General features: G+C 41.4%; 1 protein-coding gene across 6 annotated transcripts in view; it reads right to left on the bottom strand.

Moving 5' to 3' along the window:
• Positions 1-22,590, bottom strand: part of caskin1 (CASK interacting protein 1) — a 100,251-nt gene that overhangs the window by 37,160 nt on the left and 40,501 nt on the right. For all 6 annotated transcript variants that reach the window (XM_047571498.1, XM_047571499.1, XM_047571501.1 and 3 more), the window contains exons 2-4: positions 9,961-10,012; positions 1,352-1,449; positions 1,125-1,270 (exon numbers count right to left, since the gene is read on the bottom strand). In XM_047571498.1, coding sequence (XP_047427454.1) covers positions 1,125-1,270; positions 1,352-1,449; positions 9,961-10,012 — 296 coding nt within the window. The remainder of the gene's footprint in view (positions 1-1,124; positions 1,271-1,351; positions 1,450-9,960; positions 10,013-22,590) is intronic.

Here is a 22,590-nt window from a genome sequence, read left to right as displayed (position 1 = left end):
ACCTGAAAAATATGCTATTAGCTGGAAGGCTAGGAAGCTAGGAGGAGCTACAAACCATTAGCCTGGAAGCCAGACCAACTTCCCCGCTTACATATGTTTTTGTGGTTGAAAGTTGGTCTGAAACGACTCCATTTGGAGTTGATTATGCTACAGCAAAGATCAATCAAAAAAACAAAACAAAAACAGGGCAATGACTGTTTGCCAACACCTCTGAGAGTTCAGAGGCCGCGTTAAAGCTGCAATACTTGGTATTTTGGCCACTAGAGGGCGGTGGAAACAAACTAAATCCAGAGCCATATATTAGAGAGAGTCTGACCAACTAAAGAATGGACCGTCTGAGCTATCCCTCCATGCTGATTGGTTCTGAGCTGGTCACGTGTTTTATGGGCGCCATGTTAAATAGATCCAAGTTAACCAATATTCACCCATAGAGAAGTGGCAATAAAAGAAGAATAAAATTGGATTAAAAGTCAAAATAGGCCACAGTGCTCATCCTACGGCTCCAGCACAAGATCAGGAAAACACGGAGGAAACTTTAAGATATTCAACGTAAGTAGACGCTGGGATATTTAAGTGAGGGCCTTTTACATATCGACAGACGTTGACAATAACATTTACAGGCCTGTTAATGGCGCCCATGATTTGAGTTGGCCAGACTCCCTCTAATATACGACTCTGACTATGTCACATGTCCAAGGGACGTCTTCTGCTTTATTGATGCTTTTTGAACTCTTGCCAGTGACGAAGAATAAGAAGCTAGAGGGACCTGGTTTCAGTTTATGGTAGACTTAAAATAAATAAGTAAAAAAGATCAGCCTTGATTGAACCAATCATTTTAAAAATCTTGGTTTGTAAAGTATTTTTTTGTCTAAGTTAACACTTAGAGAGAGTTTTAAGAATTAAAGATGCAGAAAAACCAAAGCCAAGGATGTTAAAATGGTTTGTAGAGTTGAGAACTGTAGAGTGATTAATTCTCGTAGGTTTTATGACTCAAACTTTGATTGTTCTAATAAAAAATCTGCAGTAAAATGATAAATTATTCCAGTTTCTGCTGTTTCAGAACGTTTGCCGTGAATAAAATAAATTACATGGCCGCCACAGTTTATTATTTGAGGATCACTCACCACGTCATAGTGGCCGTGCTGTGCCGACAGGTGGAGAGGAATCTGTCCTTCGTCCGATTGGCCGTTGACGGACGAACCCGACTTCAGCAGCATCTTCATGGGCTCGGCCTTCCCCTGCCAGGCGGCGTAGTGCAGCGGCCGCATACCTGCACACACGCATCCATCACGTCGCACACTGAGCTGTATCGTGAATGTTTTCTATATGTAAAAATAAAATAAAAACTCACCTTTCTGGTCTCTGATGTCGACAGCAGCCTGAGACTCCAGCAGCAGAGTGATGAGCTCCAGGTTCCCGTTAAGAGCCGCATGATGGAGCGGAGAAAACCTGTAACACAACACACACAAATCAGGGTTAACTCAACCTCAACATTTATTTGTTTAGGATTTTTTTCTTTTTAAATGTAGCTCTGCCGTTCCTGGGTTTTTCTTTGTGTTTTGTTTATTTTTTTGTATTTTTTTTATAAGCCACCAGACCACACACCGAGCTAAAAACACACGTAAACACTCTCGCAGGTCAGCGATAATGGCGAAGCATAGCATGACAAATAGATTTAATAGCAGAGGATTAGGGAGCAAACATCTGATGTGTATCTAACGCAGAGCTGCAGAGTAGAGAGGAAAAGATGAGATGAGATGGCTGGAGATAGAACGCACAAGAGGAAAAGCATTATGTCATCATCTCGTCGCACTGACATGAGTCCATGATCCTCTGTGTGACTGGTTGTAACAGACTCACTGTTAAAGATTGAACGTCTCATAGGAAAAGTACAACGTAACATTACATTATGACGATACAAACTAACATTAGCATCCATTTAGAGTCATGTATTGTCCACTTGTTGTATTGAATGCCAGTATTACATGTTTTTTTAGCTCTGTTTTTGGGCTCCTCCTTCTCTTTAGATGCTAAATGCTACGTGGTACTAGCTAGCTAATGGTATTTGTGAGTTGTTTGATGTTGGACAAGTAGTTGAGTAGCTGAAAATAAAACAACTCACAACTTTTCTTACGTTAGCCTTCTTCTACGCCAATCCGACATAACATTATGACCACTTTCCTAGTATTGTGCAGGTCTCCCCTGTGCCTCCAAAACAGTTGTGATTCGTCAAAAATATTGACATGGACCTTTAGTGGTTGCCTTTGGGTTCCCAAAGAATGAGGGGAGGGGTCTCTGTGGATCATCCCACAGATATGTGATCAGTTTGGGATCTAGTGAATCTGGAGGCCTGGAGGTGCTGTCCTTCACGTTTTTTCGAGTAGTTCCTAAAGTGTTTTTGTGGTTGTATCCTACTGGGGATGGCTGCTGCCATCAAGGAGTGTCATTACTGTGTGGGGTGGGGGTGTCTGGTCTGGTGTAGGCGGGTGGTAAATATCTAGATAACATCCACATTAATTTCAGACCCAAACGCTCCCCAGCAGAAGAGTGAACTGTCACGAGACGGTCTCCTGTCGGTGGTTTTAATGTTATGGCCGATCGGTCTAGACCGACACACGCAGCTAATTTGGCTCCTCGATGGATGTAGACTAGAAAAATATGATATTGATTTCACAGGTGCACTTTGCAGCCCTGCGCCGAGCATAACTCAACCTCGGTAATGATGATGTATTGCAGCTGGGTCCAGAGCTGGGATCAAGGAAACTCCAGGTGCAGTGGGGGTGGAGGTGGAGGTGAGGGTGGGGGGTGACAAAGAAATGAGCATGCACATAAGGTGAAGGTTGCTGTCGGAGAGAATTATGACGCAGAATAGAAAATAATGTGAAGTAAAAGCTGCAGCCTGGTGATCAAAATAGCCATAACCAATCAGAGCAACGATGCTTCTCGACAAACGCCTTAATCAGCGTTAAGTGTCCGTCTCCAAAATTATTTGATTGACCCAAAACTAATTGAAAGTTCCACCCACAAAGTGACATGACAACAACTTTCCACCAAGGTTTCCAGGGTAGGAGGTTCGTCTGGTGTCCAGGCTACTGCCTTAAAGACAAAAGTCAGGGAACAGACTTTTAGCGTAAAAAAACGTATTTAAGTCGTATTTGATGAACTTTTATTAGTGTAGGGGAAGTCGTCACTGAACCGTCCTCATCCTTTTATTTGACTGAACGAAAATAAAAGCAAACTCGTCATCCGCATCTCAACAATGACTCCATCTCCTCCTCCTGGGGTTAAACCAGGATACCGTTACACAATGCTGCAGCCGGCTGAGTAAAACACCGCGGTGTGTGGAGTGTGCCAGGGAGATGCATGTATTGGGGGAAGGGGAGGGGAAACCCTTGCTTTTGCCAAGTAGTAAAACCTGACATACAATATTTATACACTCCCTCTCCTTCTTCTTCTTCTTCTCCTCTCACACGAATCCATCTCTCTCTCTGTCTCCATCCTTCGCCTCCTCAGCATGGTGACAATCACAGCTCCCTCCTCCTCCTCCTCCTCCTCGCCGCTCATCCATTCCTCTATTCTCCTCCATAAATCCGTCGCCGTGTTCCCATTTTGTGCATCCTGTTCTTGAAACGGATCCACGCAGCAGCTCTGGAGGCAGCGAAGCCTCCTCAGATCATAGACGTGGTGATAACATTTGACTGTAACGCAGCAATGACTTGGCATAAAACCATTTATTCTGGAATAAAGTTGTGTTTCAATAGAATCTGAATAAGAAAAACTGCCACCACAGTCGATAGCATTAACTAGCCGTTAGCCTTTCTTGAAAAAAACGATAAATCTCGCCACACTCTCGCGAGACTGGCTTCGCACAACAAATCTTGTGAGACTGTGCAAAGATGAACATAAGCTGGTTGGATGTAAAAGATAAGTCAGAAGTCACATGAAAGATTTGAAACCAGAGGTGAAAATATTGCTGAAGGACCACAAAACTCTGGAACCGAAAACTGTTTTGGAACAGAAATATTAACATGTATCAAACTGAATAGTACAGCGTTATGTTGTGTTCTGTCTGTGTTCTGTATTGTGTTGTGTTGTATCATATCGATCAGATCGTAATCGCATCGTATTTGTTTTTGTTGTGTCCTGTCAAATAGTGTTGTGTCGTTTCATGTCATATTGTATCGTATTGTGTTGTCCAAATGTACTGTACCGTGTCGTGTCCTCCTGTGTTGTTTTGTTTCGTATTGTATGATACTGTATTGCATCGCATCGAGTCCTATTGGGTTGTGTCATGTCCTATCATACCGTGTCATATCCTCCAGCGTTGAATCATATCATATTTTGTCATGTTCTGAACCATCGTGTTGTGTCAAACAGTGTTGTACTGTATCCTCCCGCGCTGAATCGTATCGGCTCTAGACGTGAAGCGTTGTATCATATCATATTGCATCGCATTGTATTATATTTTATCATAACGTATTGTATCATATGGTATCGTACGGTATTGTATGGTATCGTATCGTACGGTATTGTATGGTATCACACTGTATTGTATGGTATCGTATCATATGGTATGGTATCGTATGGTATCGCACGGTATTGTATGGTATCGTATCGTATGGTATCGTACGGTATTGTACAGTATTGTATGGTATTGTACGGTATTGTATGGTATCGTATTATATGGTATGGTATCGTATGGTATCGCACGGTATTGTACGGTATTGTATGGTATTGTATCATATGGTATGGTATCGTACGGTATTGTATGGTATCGTACGGTATTGTATGGTATTGTATCATATGGTATGGTATCGTACGGTATTGTATGGTATTGTATCATATGGTATGGTATCGTACGGTATTGTATGGTATCGTACAGTATTGTATAGTATCGTATCATATGGTATGGTATGGTATCATATCATATATCGTATCATATGGTATGGTATTGTATCATATGGTATGGTATCGTACGGTATTGTATGGTATCGTACAGTATTGTATAGTATCGTATCATATGGTATGGTATGGTATCATATCATATATCGTATCATATGGTATGGTATCGTATGGTATTGTACGGTATTTTATGGTATCGTACAGTGTTGTATTGTATTGTATCGCATGGTATTGTATGGTGTTGTATTGTGGTTTCCCACTGCAAAAGTAATATTGAAAAAGTTAAAATAATAATACCTACATAATATCTTTATCTATACTTCTTACCTCTGGTGAGTTGGTGTTTTGTCTGACTAATAAAATAAAACAAAACTCATGAAAACTCACTCCCCCACCACTGTTATTTATTTATTTTCTTTTTGCACATAAGCTAATTTCAAGCTTCCCACTGGTTTTCACCTGAGTCAAACACACACACACACACAGACACACACACAGACACACACACACACACACACACACACAAACACAAACACACAGCACACAAACACACACGGTTTGACCTATTTTTCAGTAAAGAGAGACTTCATATGCCTGTAGGCTTTCCAAACAGCGCACCACTCCAACAATCACATGCTGGACAGAGGAGGGGGGGAAGGATGATGAAAGGAAGGACGACAACGCGTCTTATCACTCCTCTCTCCCATCTGCTGCTGTGCAGTTTAGACAAGACAAGACAATACACATGTAAACCTCGTGTGCTCTCGACACATTCGTATGCATGACAGCGTGTGATCGCCGGCTCCTGGCTCATATATCACAAGGTCTTGTGTCTGTTTGCTCATCAGCGTCAATCTGCAGCAGCAAAAATAAATAAATAAATATATATATAAATAAATGGGTGTGTTGCCCAGTTTGTTCTTCACACATGTCGACAATAGTTCAACCGAGAGCCTGTCGTGTTAGCGGTTGTTAACTATTTTGGAAACGACTTCTTCTTCTTTCACACCTAAAGCCCGGTGGTTACCGTGGCACATTTTTAAGCAGCGCGTTAAGATGATTCATCTGTTAACAGTAAAATACATCAAATGCTAATTCTCGACTTCAAGGCAGCGAGCGCTCAGAACGCAGGTTTGATCGAGAGTCTCATTATTTCAGTTTCAGTCCCCGAGGAATCACAGAGGAAAGAAAAATCCAAAAACCAGCCGAAGTCGGTTGAGATCCTGTAAAAAAGTTCTTCTGCTTTCTGAGTTTGTGGAAACAGTAGCTGAGTTTTAATTAAAAGAAAAAGTCCCAGTGGGCTGGTGGCATTTATTATTGAGCGCTGAGGTGAGTGAGTGTAAGCGTTTTTAGACGAGCGTCCCCTCCTGAAAGTGGTACAGACCAACAGTGACCTGGCATAGAAAGAGAAAATGTGCATATACACCGATCAGCCACAACATTAAAACCACAGAGAGGAGAAGTAAATAACATTTAAACCATCTTGTGACAGCTCAGTGTTCTGCTGGGAAACTTTTAGACCTGGCATTCATTCATGTGGATGTTACTTAGACATGAAGCACCCATCTAGACCAGAGCAGACACCCCCCACCACATAGCAACGACACTCCAGCAGGATGCAGCCACAAAAAAGGTTTAGGAACAACTCAATAAAACACCAAGAACAGCACAAGGTGTTGACCTGACCTCAAAATTCACTAGATCCAAAACTGATCAAGTATCTTTGGGTCCTATGGGTTGAAGGTTTCTGTGGATCATCTCAAAGTCCCCCCCCCCCACTATCTTTGCAGGAGCACAATCAGCTCCCGAAGCAAAGACCGTCAGGTAAACTTTTCCCGACAAAAGCTTTGTAGCCGGTTTCCAGTCTGCAACAACGGAAGAATGAAACCTGCAGCTGAGTGGAAGCTTGGGATTTCACAAGTGGCTAACGCTAACCCTAACCCTAGCACAGTGTAGTTATTGGATTAATATGCATGAAATCAATCTAATTATATCCAATTATCCTGAATAAAAACACTGTCACGGTTTCCTTAAAAGCTGCCCAGCACCCACCTTTGTTTCAGGCAATTTGATTAACGTTTTAAAAACCTGCAAAGCACCACTCACCGCTGCTTGTCATGTCCTTCATCAACGCTTTCCTAACTTTGTCGGTCACTCTGCATCGTTTATCCTCCTGATAATTAGTGTCCCAACCACGGGTCGGTCATTACAAACGTACACTGTGAACATTTGCGTTTTAAATCTGCAAACAAATCTGCATAATGAATGAAGAGCTGAAATCAAGCTGACTTGTGCAGCGATGACATTGAGCCCAGCTGATTCACTCTCGTCCAAATGAGTTCTCACTGCTTAGGCAGCGATAACCTTCCAGGACTAAACCACGGTATTTAGCAGTGGGTGGACAGACCACTATTTATTTATGATTATGGGACTGTTCCTCCAGGGGAACTGACCCCATGTCAAAACAAGGTCGGGCTTTGTTTAAAAATGGATGAAAACCGTCTATACACGGCATCTTGCATATCACAGCCCGACAAGCGGCCTCGGTTAACTTGTCTGCATCAGGACGCTCTGTCGACTTTGAGCTTTGAGCCTAAATAGACAGGTGCACAGTGTCTGTTGTTGCCAGACGGAAATGAATGAATATGCTACAAATAACAATGATGATTTATTAATGAGTAATATATGCCAACGTAGGAATGGGCTTTACAAAAAAGATTATGTGATCTGAATCGATCTTGATACGAAAGACTCGGTATCGACTTTTTCAACAGACACAATGACAATGACAAAATTTAGTTTTAAGCAAAATGGTTTTGAAACCGAAATCAAATCCAGTAGGGAACCTGTGAATAGGAATCATAGTGATTCAGGAAATCAGTGGCTACACCCTGAACCATGTAAGTCTAGAAATAGTTTGCAGATTGTTCTTTTTTCTCCCTGTAACCAATGATTTCATTGGAAGAGTAGGTGCGATTTTCAGATTTCCCAATTTCCTTTGGTCGTATCTTCTGTAAATTTTGATTTTATCCTCCAACTTCTCGGTCCATTGTGCATTACCGATTTATATTCTGTCTCCTCACGCAGAATTATTTCCAGAAAGGCCTCCTTCCATAGGTAGAAGTCCACGAACCAGTCCACTGAACCACTACTCCAACGCCCAATGCATGGCATCGTGACTGTGTGAGCGAATGGGTGGATGCGTCCATGTCTGCAAAGCGCTTTGAGTACCAATAGGTAGAAAAGAGCTACATAAAAGCAAGACCATTTACCATTTATCCTTTGTGTTTGTGTTAACCTCCATGTACAAACACATGTGCTACAGTGCAAACCACATTATATAATTGCAATGCACTCAACAGGGACGTCCTCATCGGGGCTTATAAATAGCAACATTCATGCTCTAAGTGTTTTGTTGTTGTCACACTGCTGGTCTCCTGTGAAGCACACTGCTGTATGTCGTAATGTGTATACGTGACGAGCTTTCTCTCGTTTGGGTTCATTTTTCTCTCCACACTTTGCTGCTTTCTAATTATCTCAATGACACAGTACTACTGACCGGCATTCGTTGGATCCCCGCTGTTTTTAATCACGGTGCAACACCGGCGGACTGACACCACTTAGGAAACGCGACTCCGCGCAAACGCCGACAACAGATGAGAAAACTCCAGACGATGAAGAGTGAGTTCATTAAGAGTCTCCGAGCGACTGCCAAGAAGAGTAAATGAATCTGCAGACTCATTAAATGCATGTAAAAAAACAGAAACAATATTCATGACTAGACAAACACACCGGCCACGCTAGCGGCCTCCGCTAGGCGGAGGAATTAGGGAGCAAAGAGGCAATAACAGCAAACACGCTAATTGGATTACACTCAGTTTCACTTCGGAGTGGAAACGCCGCGCTACGAGGATTACGTTTGATCTTCATCTTTTACAGAGGCCACTTTATTCAGCTCAGCTCTCTGAATTATCCTCGCAGGAGCTGGAGCTGGCGTGACTCACACTTGGAGACATTTGCATTTCTATCTGCCCTTGTTTTCCTGCTGCGCCGAGCAAACAATCGAGCGTCGCGGATGAACTGATGGAGCGAGAGCGTGTGGAACACATTCGGCAGGTCCTTGGTGTGCGTGGATCCGCCTCGATTAGAGGAAGAAGCTGAATGCTGCCTTCAAGCGACTCGGCAAAACAAGGAAACGAAAAGTTGAGGAATACACCTGCTTTGACATAAAAGCGACGGCTCCGGAGTTTGTTGGACTGGACTGTAGCTTGTTACGTACTCCGAGAGAAGTGAGGAATTTGTTCTCGCTCGTTCTGGTCAGGTCTCTGGGGAAGTCCTCATAGGCCCCTCCCACTGCAGCATACGTCACACACGCTAAGCATTGTGGGAGATGTGTGAGAGGCACTCTTACTAGTATTATTTTCGGATGGTGGCCAGTCTTGGCGATTCCTACCCGGGAGAGATTAGCGGCAACACTGCTAACATTAGCATATGGGAGCTAACGGAGCGGCTGCTAGCATTTTTCTGCATTAACCACGCCCCCTTCCAATTTCTGGACCGGACACCACACGAGAAAAAAAGTTTGCCCAGCTGATGAGTCGAGAAAACGCCAAGAACTCCAAACGAGGGTTTGCGAAAACAGAAAGACGGTTTGTTTTATTTTGAAACAATAGGCGCAAACAACAGAGTCCTGATGCAGTTGCTAAGGTGCTCACATGAGCGTTCACATCAACAAATCCAATTCAGGTGTGAAAGTTCCCTCGGGTTCCTTAGAGATCCCAGGATTTGTTGTGTAATCAAACCCATGGGTTGATTTCTTTGGTCTGGAGTCAGTAGACGAGTTTGGAGGCAGAAGTAACAGATCCACGATAACATGGATCTAATTTGGGAGCAAGGAGAAGGGATGACTGTGAGAGAATGGAGGGATGGGTGTTAGAAAGGGAGAAGAAGAAAGAGGAGGCCGGGGGAGAGGCTGGAGAGACTGAAGGTGAGAAAAAGAGGAGGGTGAAATTGGGGGAGGGGTGAAGTGGACGGGAGATGGGAGGGAGGCTGACTCACCCGTCTGTATCCTGGAAGTTGACGTTCACCTTCTTGGCCGAACCGAGGAGTTCTGAAACGCAGACAAAATGCAGCCGTTTAGCTTTACGACATTATTTATTCCAAATGTCATTTTTACTCCTGACGCATTTCCTCTGAAACGAAAGCAGCAGAAACGCGGTTCGACATGAGTCACGTTACGTCGTCATCCTCCCTCATCCCGCTGTTTAAGCGGCAGAATGTCGTTTTACTCGAGCTCAGGCCCCCGTGGTGATAATATGATTTATCTCTGCTGAGGTCGCACATGGAGAGAAGTAATATTAAAGGAACTCATATTCAAAAACACACTTTTTTTCCCCCCCAAATCAAATTACAGAGAGGTTTGTTTAAGTTTGAACAAATATACAAAAACAAGGGAGACTCTGCAACAATCTGCTACACAGACTAGAATATAAACTCGCCGGAGACATGAGCAAACATTACTGGCACATTTCTCCTGCAGATGATGTTTGTTATACAGCAAGTAAACGACTAACAAGGCTTATTTATGGTTTGTTATGATGTTAGATGGGTTTGCATTGAAGCAGGAATGTCCCGATCGGTATCTGAGTGATGTTCTAAAAGCACCGTCAGGCCTAAAAAAAAAAAAGATTGGATTTAGGAAATATGGCGACAAAGAAGAACTGCATCACAGCAAAGCCAGAGGAGGCAGATACTGCATCAATCGTACTGTATATGTATATTTCTACTCTTACCCTTTATTTTTCAATCTTTTTATTTCTTCTAATCTGATGCCTAATTTACTGTATGTGGTACAGTTTTAGTTTTTAATGCTTATTTAAATTCTGTGTTTTCTGTACGAAGTGACCAGAGTCAAATTCCTTATAAACTACAGAAAACGAATGGCCTCAAAACGTCTTCCTCTTCTTCTGCAGTTATAATTAAGATGAAGAAGAAGAACTTATATGTAATGTGAACCTCCAGAGACCTGATCTTTTGTTTGTTCTGCATATTTGAGACCTAAGAAGCATAAAAACTAAACATAATATTTGAACGGGAGGTGGTTTTTAAATAATAATAATAAAAAAGATGTCCTCATATGTGGACATGGGGATTATTTCACTGTATAATCCAACAAAGTCACCAATGTTTAACAAATTTAAAAAAAAAAGTATTTATTTCAAAAACTGATCATGGCCGTGCAAAGACAGACTAGCAAACAATGACATTTTTAACCGTCACAGAGAATCTGAATAACAGGGACATCATGGCTTTGTGACAGTGACCCTATGCTATGTATAGTTTTGGTTTATTATTTATTATTATTTTTACTTTTATTATTAATTTCTTTCTCTTTTTAACTCTTTTCTCTGTCTATGTGGTCTTTATTTACTGATTCATTATTTCGTCTTTTAGTTTGTCACTGAAAAATACTTTGAACTAAAAAGAATTGCAAGCAATGAAATTCCAACGTCCTCAAACGAGTATTTGATAATTAGCGACAGACACAATTTACTAATTTTGCGCCTCATGTCAAACTAGAAAAGTTAATAATCAGAAATAAACAAGTTTCAACTGTAGAATTTGATGAGGTTTTGTACTTTTGTCTTGTGATCGATACAACCAGACTAAAGCGTCCACTTCTGAGGACAATAGGTCTAAATAAAGCAGAATAAGAAGCTGCAACAAACCTAAAACTTAACGTCCACATATAAGGACGCAGGGTCTCAGGAAGTTAAAGTTGTTCCTGCACCATTTTAGAGTTCAGGCATGTTTTAAATCTCCTTTAACATATACCAACAGAATCTGCTATTAGCACTGAGTGATATGAGTTTGAATACACAGAAAAAGAAAGATTTAAATGCGCCTAATCTTTTTTTAATAATGTTTGTCTTAAAAAATGACTGTAGCATTTCAAATGTGACAATAATATGACAGAAAATAAGTATTTCACACATTTGTTTTTTTTCTGAGGACCACGCATGCTAAGAGTCAACCAAAGATATGGTAAACAGGCGTCTATTGGGTCAAGCGAGGTGTCAATCAAATGTGCTGTGTTGTGGTATCACAGTGTGGCCAACACATGCAAGTTATCTGGAGTTAAGACTGAGAATATGTGGAAAATATGAGCTTCTAATGGGAATTGTGAATGTTCATTGCAGTGGACATTCTGTCTTTTATAGATAAAAGGCTTGGTGTGGACGAGCTGTTTTACTGGAGGACATTTACTGGACGCTTGGCAACGCAAACCGAAGCATTTTGTTGGGAGTTTTATCTGCTTTTGGAATCCTGTGAGGTTTAAAAGGTGAGTCGTGCACCATTTTGTTTACCGAAACCTGCAGCTGTGGTGATTGCATCCAGAAACGGCGTGCATCATTCTAACGTCAGGAAAATTAAGCCTTGGCACATGGGCAGGAGGCTGAGGAAGAACAGCGATGGGTTAAAAGGAGAGAAAAGTTTCCTGGAGACAGAGTCAGTGTGAGAAATCTTCCAGAGAGGGTCAGCGAGTTCATAGCGCTGGATGACCAGAACAATTCTGGAGTGGAGAACACAAGGTTTACGCCATCTGTTGGAGCTTCTGGAGCCAAAGTACAATCCACCTTCTCAACACTGCATTAGCTTTGGCAGAAGCATTTATTGGACTTAACACAAGTAAGATAAGAAAACATTTTATGAATCTCCGGGCGGAGGATGTGTAGTCCTCGGATCGGCTCATGCTGAACATTAAAGAGAGCAAGAAAACCTGATCAGGGCATCCCTAATTAATTACAAACCTGCTTCTGTTATGCATCCCATGACCTATTTAGCCTACTAACCCAAATTAATAGGTGTCGCTACAATACAGTTCAATAGTACGACAAAACCACCGCCTCCAAAACGAAAACAGAGCTAAATCAACACCTCTCACAGCTATTTTAAACAAACGGTCCCTAATGAACTGGCAAGAGGGCGCATATGCAACACATGATCTTTGAAAGACACATAACAGATGTCAGAGATTGCACAGACTCACACCTACGAGCGCGTACGACTGCGCTAAGTCTGCTAGCCTAGCCTAGCGCCTACTTTCGCCCTCATTATTTTTCATTTCCTGCCCTTTTGTTTTTCTCCCGTTAGCTGATGGTGCAGAACTGAGCCGCTGCAAAGATGAGCCGACACTCTCCCCCTTATTTACTTATTTATTTATTTTGGTCTCTCTCTCTCACAAACACACACAGATGCACACAGACAAACACATCACCCCTCTAGGGTGCAGGAAACAGGACAGTCCCTCCATTGTCGAGGAGACAGCTCCCAGCGCCACTGGGAGAGGAACATTGATTTCCTAAGAGGCTATTTCTGGCGGCTAAATGCAGGGATTTCACTCAGACACTCTCTCTCACACACACAAACATGAACACACATATAGGATTTGTGTTTCAAACTGTGCCAAGGATGCTGATATATATCCTCTCCCATGCATTAATACGACGATGAAGCTGAAATCAAAGGGGGGGAAGGTTCAAAGACCTTTTTCTTTCCCCTGATAAGCTCCATACAATGACTGGCCTCTTCCCCCCCCGAAAAAAAAAAAAAGAACAAAACACATGCCTACACTCCAGCCTTTGTTTACAGTCTCCTCCATCTGTTCACCAGCCACCAGCCATGATCCTTTGACCCCATAACATCATGGCTACCAGCCATCAACCGTGACCCCTGTCGCTATGAAGCACTGTTATGTGACAGGGAAACGGACACACCCCGACGAAACAGGGTGGAAAAAAATTCCCTGTTTATGTCATAATGTCTCTGAGATGGACCTTTGTGACCTCGCATACGGTTTTCTTTCTGTTCAGAGGACGCACTCTGCCTAAAGCTTCGTCCCTTCTGTCCGTTTTGTCCTAAATATCCCAAACCGGGGCAAATTTTAAGGGACTTTCTACAGATATAACATTGAAATTAGTTCGGAAAATTGCTTTTAGATTAAATCTTGGAAACTAAAACCACATCTTTTGCAAATAAATTTAGTGAACTTTACCAAGTTAGACAATGAAACAAACATTAGGTCATTTACTAAGATACAAACCCACAAAAATAGAGGTAAAAAAAAAAGTCACTGTTTCCGTCATAATGTCTTGGAGACGGACCTCTGTGACTCAGTGCATCTGGTTTTCATCGGAAAACTCCATCATCATGCACACTGTTTTCTTTCAGTTCAGTGGATCTGACTCCAGCTGCCTCTTCTATTGTTAAGTCGCATCCTAAATATGCTCCAGTGATTTGTCTGCAACTTTCAAGGGTACTTTTTGCAGGTTTTACATCAAATTCTGTTTCACAAACCCGTTTGTAGTTTAATTTTGTCGAGTGAAATCACATCAGCTTTACCAAGCTAGTTGACTGAGCTGACATCAGTATAAACTCAAATGTTATGTTTTATTGAGCAGCATGAATGAAAAATACATAATAATCTAGGTAATAATTAATGTGGAACTTTGTTTTCTTGGTTAGCTTAAAATGAAATTAAATTATTAAGAGAAGAAGATGGGACTCAAGTTAACTTAAGTTAGAAATCAAATGAAGAGCAGGACACAGTCACAACGGTTGATTAGCCATGATTGGCTAATTATGGATGCTAGAAAGGTTTAATTAGCAAAGTAGCTAGCAAAGTAAGGAAATACTTATTGACTGCACATATAATGGAAACTTGAGGTCGTGGCCACTTTTAGTACAAGTGTTTGTCATCAGTATATACAGTCAAGACAGATTTTGTTGAATATCATGTGTAAAATCCAAAAAATAATTATGAATGCACTCAGCAATAAGCCAGTTAGCTGCACATGCTAACAGTGGTTGTTTCGTATATTGTTAGCCCAATAGCATGAAATGTTATTTGTTATTTGTAAAACAAAAAAACCCCACAATTTTTAGCAAGAACGTTGGTATTTTTTCTTGATATTGTAACGGTAAATCAAAAAAATGACTTAGGTAAAGATGTTGACCTTTTTTTAGTGGAAGCCTCAAGTGGCCGTTTAAGGAACTGCAGTTTTTTTTTCAGCGTCTTGGTAGAACTACATCATCATTGTGTTATACCAAGACTTAAACTTGAGGTTGTTGCCACTTTTAGTAAGATGTCCCTCAGTTTTTTAACATAATAAGGGATGCGTTCTAGTTGCTCTAAGCTAGTTAGCTGGAAATGCTAACATTTGAAGCTTGTGTTAAAACTGATCAAGACGTTGTTTCGCATCCACTTTGTTGCTTGTAAAAAAGTGGGGTGACCAGATTTAAATCCAGGAAAAAGAGGAACCTTTAGTGTGACACAGAAACGCAACGCAAATGTAAACACGTTTGAGGCTCTAGTAGAACAAAATCCCGAACAAGTTTGAGTTTGACACATTTTTAGGTCTCAAAAAGAGGACGTGGACATCTGGTCACCATAGTGAAAGGCTAGCCGCCCCTCAAAATGGCCGCTGAGCTAAAACGTTTATTATCAAACGTGCCTTTACATTATGTTTTACTGATGCTACCTTCATTGAACCCAGCTGTCCTGTCTGTCCGTCTGGTGTGCAGTGAGTTTCTACCGTCGTGATGCTGAGTGTAGACGGAGCTTTGATGTTCGTGACTGCTGTAAACAAGGTCAGTGTGGCTGTGCTGAAAATCCATCATATTGGAGAATTAATGCACACCCAGAATAGGATGTTTAAAGAAAAACAAATGGAGTCTAAAGTCACAATAGTAATAACACGTGACGGGCCATTAATATTTCAGTGTTTTTACTTTCAGACTGGAGAAGTAGGGCGGCCTGTGATGCAACTTCTGGGGCACGAAACGTTAAAGTGAATTCAAACCAGTGTAACGATGAGGTTTGAACAGTTTGTTCGTTCTTTGTTGATCGTTTACAGATTTCTAAGTCCGCAGCTCAAGCGTGGTGATAGATACTTCATGTCAAAATGGTTGTGGTTGTTTCACTATTGTGTGTGTGTGTGTGTGTGTGTGTGTGTGTGTGTGTGTGTGCGCTCGCCGCTCAGAGATATTGGGCAGCATTACAGTAGACAGTAATAACAAACAGTGAAACCATGGTTATGGAGAAACAGTCCAACACCCACACAGTGAGTGCAAATGAATATTCATGCTTTCATGAGTTCAGACTTCAAGTTCAGATTTATTGAATGTAATTAATTAAGATGTTTTCATTATATTCAGATTTTCATCGACGTACACTGAGAATAATTGGGGAAAATTCTAATAATATAATAGAAGTATTTACTTTTAACAGTAAGTGTTGCTGGCAGTTAATGGAAGAAGAGTTTTGCCACAGGTGCCCCCCACTACCTTCCAAAGAAAGCAAAGATTAGCATTTTGAGTGCAGATAATTTCCGAAAATTAATAGTTGCAATCAATCTTTTTTTTATTCCCACACTAACAAAACAAATTAAAAAGCCACAATTTCCACTTCTGTTCCCACAGTGAGTTGAGGAATATATTCCACAGTATCCAGATGTTAATATCTAAGCTGTGGCTTTTATGCTTTTTGAGATAAAGCCCTTTGGAACACACGACCATATCGGAAATGCTGTATGTTATATACAGCATGAATATGGTATGAATCTGTACTGTGTGAACATTTTAATAATGATATGTCAAAATATGATTAATATAGATTCAAAATAAATGATATTTAATTGTGATTAATCGCATTTCTTAGTGTGTAAGTCAAAGGGTTAAACATAAACTCCTATAGTCCAATATAGATGAGTACATGGAAAGTAACTGTATAGCTTAATAGTTTATACGCTGTATTTCTGAGACTATATTGGTTATTGTTGTTTGATTTACACCCAGAGTGACTTCACTTATTTGTTGAATTATCATGTTTTATCTGTCATGTGTTCTCTGCTTTAGTTATATAGTTTAATTTAAACTTTTGTTTGTTTCCATTGCTAAATTTGTTGTGTGGACCCCAGAAAAACTGGCGACTGCATGGTGGAAGCTAATGGGGATCCCAATAAAGAATAAAAAATACGTACTTATTTCCCTTTACCTCCCCCAACTTGCCCCCATTTTGACATTTTGGTTCAGGCTTTTCATGCAAATCTTTGTATTTACGTCATCTGTGACGAGTCGTTGCAGCCCTGGTTGTTATGTCATCATCCACGTAATAAATTAATAGTTGAAATAAACTATTTATTCTTAATAAATACTTTCAGAAGAGGTGTTGATGTTAAAACGAGAAGAGACTTTATGAATTTCGTAGTTTCGTTTACTTTGGCCGCTAGTTGGCTAAACTAATCAGCTAATCACCAGATTTCCAGCCAAGCTAATTTCAGAATCAGAATCAGAAACAACTTTATTTGTCCCTGAGGGGAAATTAGGAGGGTCCAACTCAAATAAACTGTGCAAGACACCATTGGACACCAATGACCACCAACCCCAGGCCATAGACGCTCACTGACATCCCAACACTAGCTAACGGGTAGCCGCCAGATTAAAAGCAGTAGAAGTCTGAAAACAAATATCCATAAAACTGATTTAGGCTTCATGGAAATTAAGAAATAGGCTGTTTGTGTTCTAAAACCGATTAAAAATGTTGAACTTTGTGGCCTTTTGGGAAAGTCTGCATGCGGCGCGCTGCCTTCAGTAATGAGATAAAGTCACAGCCGGCTCACTCTCCTCTACTTCTAATGCTCTGACACCGTATCGATCGCTCCCTGTTAACGTGCCAATGGAAAAGGCTAAAGGTCAGGGAGCGCTGAAAGGGATTATGGGTTTTTTAATTGTACTTTCTATGCATGAGCGCACGCACGTTAGGGGAAAAAGGTTAGATATATATCCACATGCCAAATACTAAATGCAGCCGGCGAAGGTGAAAGAAGACACTGTGAGGTTGGTGGGGCTGATTATTCTCAGGCTGCTGACTCTCCCGTTTTCTTGCCTGTAGCAAAAAAGCCGGGGCTGATTTCATCCTCATGGGAGACGAAAAAAAAAGGGAACAGTGTCACTGCTTTTTTCTTAATGTTCTCTTATATAACATCTATCCTGGGGAGTCTCGTGTGAAGCGCGTACCTTTAATTTAAGGAAAGGAATATTCCTCTCTGTTTGCTTTAGCTCCCTGTCTTTCTCCTGCCGCTCCATATTTCCCCTCTGTCTGTTCCTGGCAGTGATGGTGGAAAACTCTGGAGTGCTCTCTCCTACTCACTCTCTCTTTCTCGAAGCAGACCTGTTGTCTTGGCTCTCATCGATCTGTCCACATTTTGAACCTTTCCCCCCCGACTATTTCCTTCACCTGTGCATGCCTCAGTCTTCCAGCCTTCCATTTTCTCTCCTCTATCCTCTCATGCCCTCCTTCCTTCCTTCCTTCCCCCCGCCAGGTCTGCAAATGAGATAAGGTGAGAGCTCATGCAAACATATTTCCTATTTCTGTTCCTCAATTTTTGGCGTGAAAATCGCACAGGCAGGCGTGGGTGAAGAGCCGGCCCCTTTTCTTCTTCTTCTTCTTTTACAGCAGAAAGAAAATCAAGAATGTTGTAAAACTACACTTTCAGTCTTGCAACTGGTTTAAATGTTAAAACCTATTAAATGCCCCCGTTTTTTAACTAAATATACAGTATTACGTGGGTGCACAATGGTGAGGTCTCACCAACGTACTGCATCAGCCATAACATTATGACCACTGACAGATGAAATCAATAACTTTTAAACCATATGGTTACAATTCAGTGTTCTGCTGGGAAACTTTTGGTAATAACACCAAAAGGACCCACCTAGACCAGACCAGACGCCCCCACCCGATAGCAATGACACTCCCAACGGGATGCAACCTCAAAAAACTTGTACAACAGCACAAGATGTTGACCTGACCTCCAGATTTACTAAATCCCAAACTGATCACGTATCCCCCTTAACCCATAGGACTCAAAGCCCCCCACCACCAACAACATCCTGTTTCCAGACACCACAGGACATCCTCAGAAGTACCAAGTCCAATCTCTGATGACTCACAACTGCTTTGGAGACACAAGAGAGACGAACACAATATCACGAAGGTGGTCATAATGTTATGCTGGATCGATGTATGAGAAGGCTAACATAAGAAAAGTTGTATTATTTGCAACTACTCAACCACTTGTCCCACACCAAACAGCTCACAAATACCATTAGCTGGCTCCATTAGCTAGCTAGTACCGCGGTGTAGCATTTAGCGTCTAAATAAGAGGAGGAGGAGACCAAAAACGGAGCTAAAAGGCCAGCTAATATTAGCATTCAATACAACAAAGTGGACAGATACACAACTCTAAATGGATGCTAATGTTAGTTTGCATCGAATTTGGCAAAAAATAGGGATGTCTGATGATATCGGCCGACATTAGCCTATTTTTGTAATATCTGTTCATATCGTTATCGGTTTTAGCACGATAATGAAAACAGATAACATGATGCCCGGGTTGTGCTGCTGAGACATTTACTGGTGCGCGATTGATGAACTTATCAAACTGCACCAGAGTGTAGCTAGTGTGGCTAACAGGTTGCTTGCTACCTAAAATGAGTCTGGGCAAAAAAATACCAAGAAAAAACGCCTGCATATATCGGTATAACATATCGGAAATTAAGAATTTGGAAAATATTGGATATTGGCAAAACGTCAATATTGGACATCGCTAGCAAAAACCTTTGTGCTAAAATCTGTCTATATGAAAAAATAATGTTACTTTAAATGTCTATACGTCTATAGTACGTTATAGTATGTAGAAGGTCGCCACAGGCGTTTCGTGCCTGCGCGCTCGCATATATGTGCGAGTGTGGGCGGGGAGCTTTCTTAGCTCGGCGCTCTGCGGCCTCCCCTCCTCATTTTCTGACATCGTAAAAGGACACGGCCGCCCCCGTGTCATCAAATAAGGACAAGCGCTTTGTGAGAGGCATCATATAAGGGCCGAGTGGGTAAGAGCGGGCGCTCGGCCAACGCCGTCCTCGGCCTGCCAGATGTACACACATGGAGAATCGGCCCACACACACACACACACACACACACACACACACACACACACACACACACACACACACACACACACACAAAGTGCTGCATCATGGACGAGCAGCTACGCATCCAAAATAACACACATTATTTGTCCATACAAATAACTCGTGTTAATAAGTCGCAGTGTAAATGCCAGAATATTTTTTTTGTATTTTATTTTTAAATCCAGCTCATACTAAATCTTCCCTTCGCTCTCGTAGTAGTAGTCTAAAATAAAAACAGTTGGGAGTTGATATTCATTTTTTCTTTGTGTCCCAGCGTGTATTTTGGGATTTTTTTTCCGAAACAGGAGGCAGCCGACATCTGGAATTTACAGCGCTCCCCTCGCAGGTGTAGATCATTACGTATTAGACATTTTTGGATGTTTTAGGTGGAAAATAAACCTGGTGCTTCTTCATATTCAGAAGATAAAACACTCGGGAGATAAATTCAGATGACATAGAGTCTAAAATTACATCTGAATATCGCTCCAAAGCCCAACTTCTTCTTCTTCTTCTTCACCTAGAAAAACGACTGTTTAGTTCTCTCTTTTTTTGGTTAAATTAAAGGATTAAAGGTACATGCATATTTTATTAACTCATTTTTTTATTATTATTTAAAGTCTAAAGCTAAACTTTAAATACCAAAAGACAGACTGTGTCAGCACAGTAGCTGCAGGAGCAGTTTGACCCCCATTGACCCTCCCTGCTTCCTCCCTCTTTGTCAACGTTTCCTGGTCGAAGCATCATCAGCAGCAACACATACACACCATCTGCTCACAGTTTACACACATCAACGCACACTCTATTAAGCCCTGGCACAATTACAGTCACACGTTTGTGCTCACTCACACCTCCAGTTACATAAGTTAAAACGAAACGCTCGTTAGCGTCGGCCCCGGCTTTCAGGAAACATTGCACGAAATGCCCCGAAAGAGTTCACGACGACGCAGCCACTCCTGGAACTCAGTGTTCAGCCAAAGAGCCCGTCCAGGAATGGCGTAGCGGCGGGAATACGAGGCAAATCTGGTGCCGGTTCAACATCTGCTGCTGTTTCCATCCTGGTAACCGATACTTAAGACGGAAACAGGTCACGCTGGCCAGCGCCGAGCGATGACTGGGACTGACTGACCCACAGTTTTCTAGCAGGATCTATTTTTGAATATTTGGACGTTTTCCGACACTGATAATAAAAACTTCATACCGTTGTGTTTACCTCATCTGCTTCAGCTTCACTGTGTCTCACAGCTCTGGCGCCAGCTCAATTTATTAGATACTCTGGCTTCTATTTATCATTTAAATCAACTTAACATGATGAGTTTAAGAAATTTCAACTTAATTTAATGAGTTCTTGGTATTCCAACTTTAAAAGTTCTTCAACATTTTCAGGCCAAAATGATATAACTGATAACTGAGATTAAGCTGTCGGCTTATTGCGAGGAATCTGACTGGATCAGCGTGTAATATGTGGCCTTGTGATTGGCTCAGCAGCAGTTTTCTGCCTTAATTTACCCCTTTACTAAAATATGATGGATTCATGTTAATGTGTAGTTAAAGAAATTTAAATACGTGGGAGAAAATTGTGTTTGAAAATTAAAATATATGTATATGAAAAATGTCTAATCAACCAAAGATTTTTCATTTCTATATATAAAGAAATTTAAACGTGTGGGAGGAAATTATGGCGCAAAATTTTAAAAAATGTATATAAAAAATGTCTAATCAACTAAAGATTTTTCGACCCCCCTGCAGTACCTCTGCGAACCCCCTAGGGGCCGTGAACCCCCTGTTGAAGACCTATGGTTCATAAGTGAAACCAACCTAAAATTTATTACAGTGTAAGAATAATTAACATTCTCCCACTGTTTCTGTTTAAAAATAAATTTAATGCTTTTATTGTGAAGTTTCACCTCGAATGAGAGTGAATTTAAAAGCTACAGTGACGTCGTACTTTAAAAAGGGGTAAAAACACGCCACAGTTAACTCAGCCATATCACACAACACTGACCAGAGCCAGGATCTATACCCCCACATCACACGCCAGTTCTTACGCTAGGGAAACTAATGCATTCATCAGTCTTCCAATTAATAAATAATCCTAGTTTCATGATAGTTTGGAGCAGTTGATTCAACTTTTCATTGTGAAGGCCGTAGCTTGTAGAGCTATTTAACTGTTAAATAACAGAAACACTAACTACATCCTCCGCAATGATCACCCAGTTTTGATGCAGTCATGACGCTCATAATTAGAACACAATTTCACCAGTGTACCTAATGTTTTGGCAAAATAGGTGCAATCTACTGGTTGCTGCTGCCAGAGGAGTTGTAGTGCACGTTAAAACCAGTAGTTTCCTCATTAGCTGGTTCGTGCACGACCACGTGACGTCCAGAGAGCGGTGCAGGTTCTCCTCATGGACTGTGGACAAAAACACACACACACACACACATGCACACGGTACAACGCACACTTCACTATTTTGTTTCCTGCCGCAGCAGAACTCTGGGAAAATACTGATTTCATGATGCTGCTGCTGCTGCTGTTATTGCTGCTGCAGCCTGTCTCTGTTCTCACAACCACGGAGCACGGGGTTGCATGGAGGCGGTTGCTAGGTAACAAGCATCCTCTGGCTCTTCCCACACACACACACACACATACACGAAACA

The sequence above is a fragment of the Mugil cephalus genome, chromosome 20 (assembly GCF_022458985.1).
Source record: "Mugil cephalus isolate CIBA_MC_2020 chromosome 20, CIBA_Mcephalus_1.1, whole genome shotgun sequence".
Taxonomy (NCBI): domain Eukaryota; kingdom Metazoa; phylum Chordata; class Actinopteri; order Mugiliformes; family Mugilidae; genus Mugil; species Mugil cephalus.
Note: the sequence above shows the minus strand (reverse complement) of the source record. Positions and strands in the feature narration are given on the sequence as shown.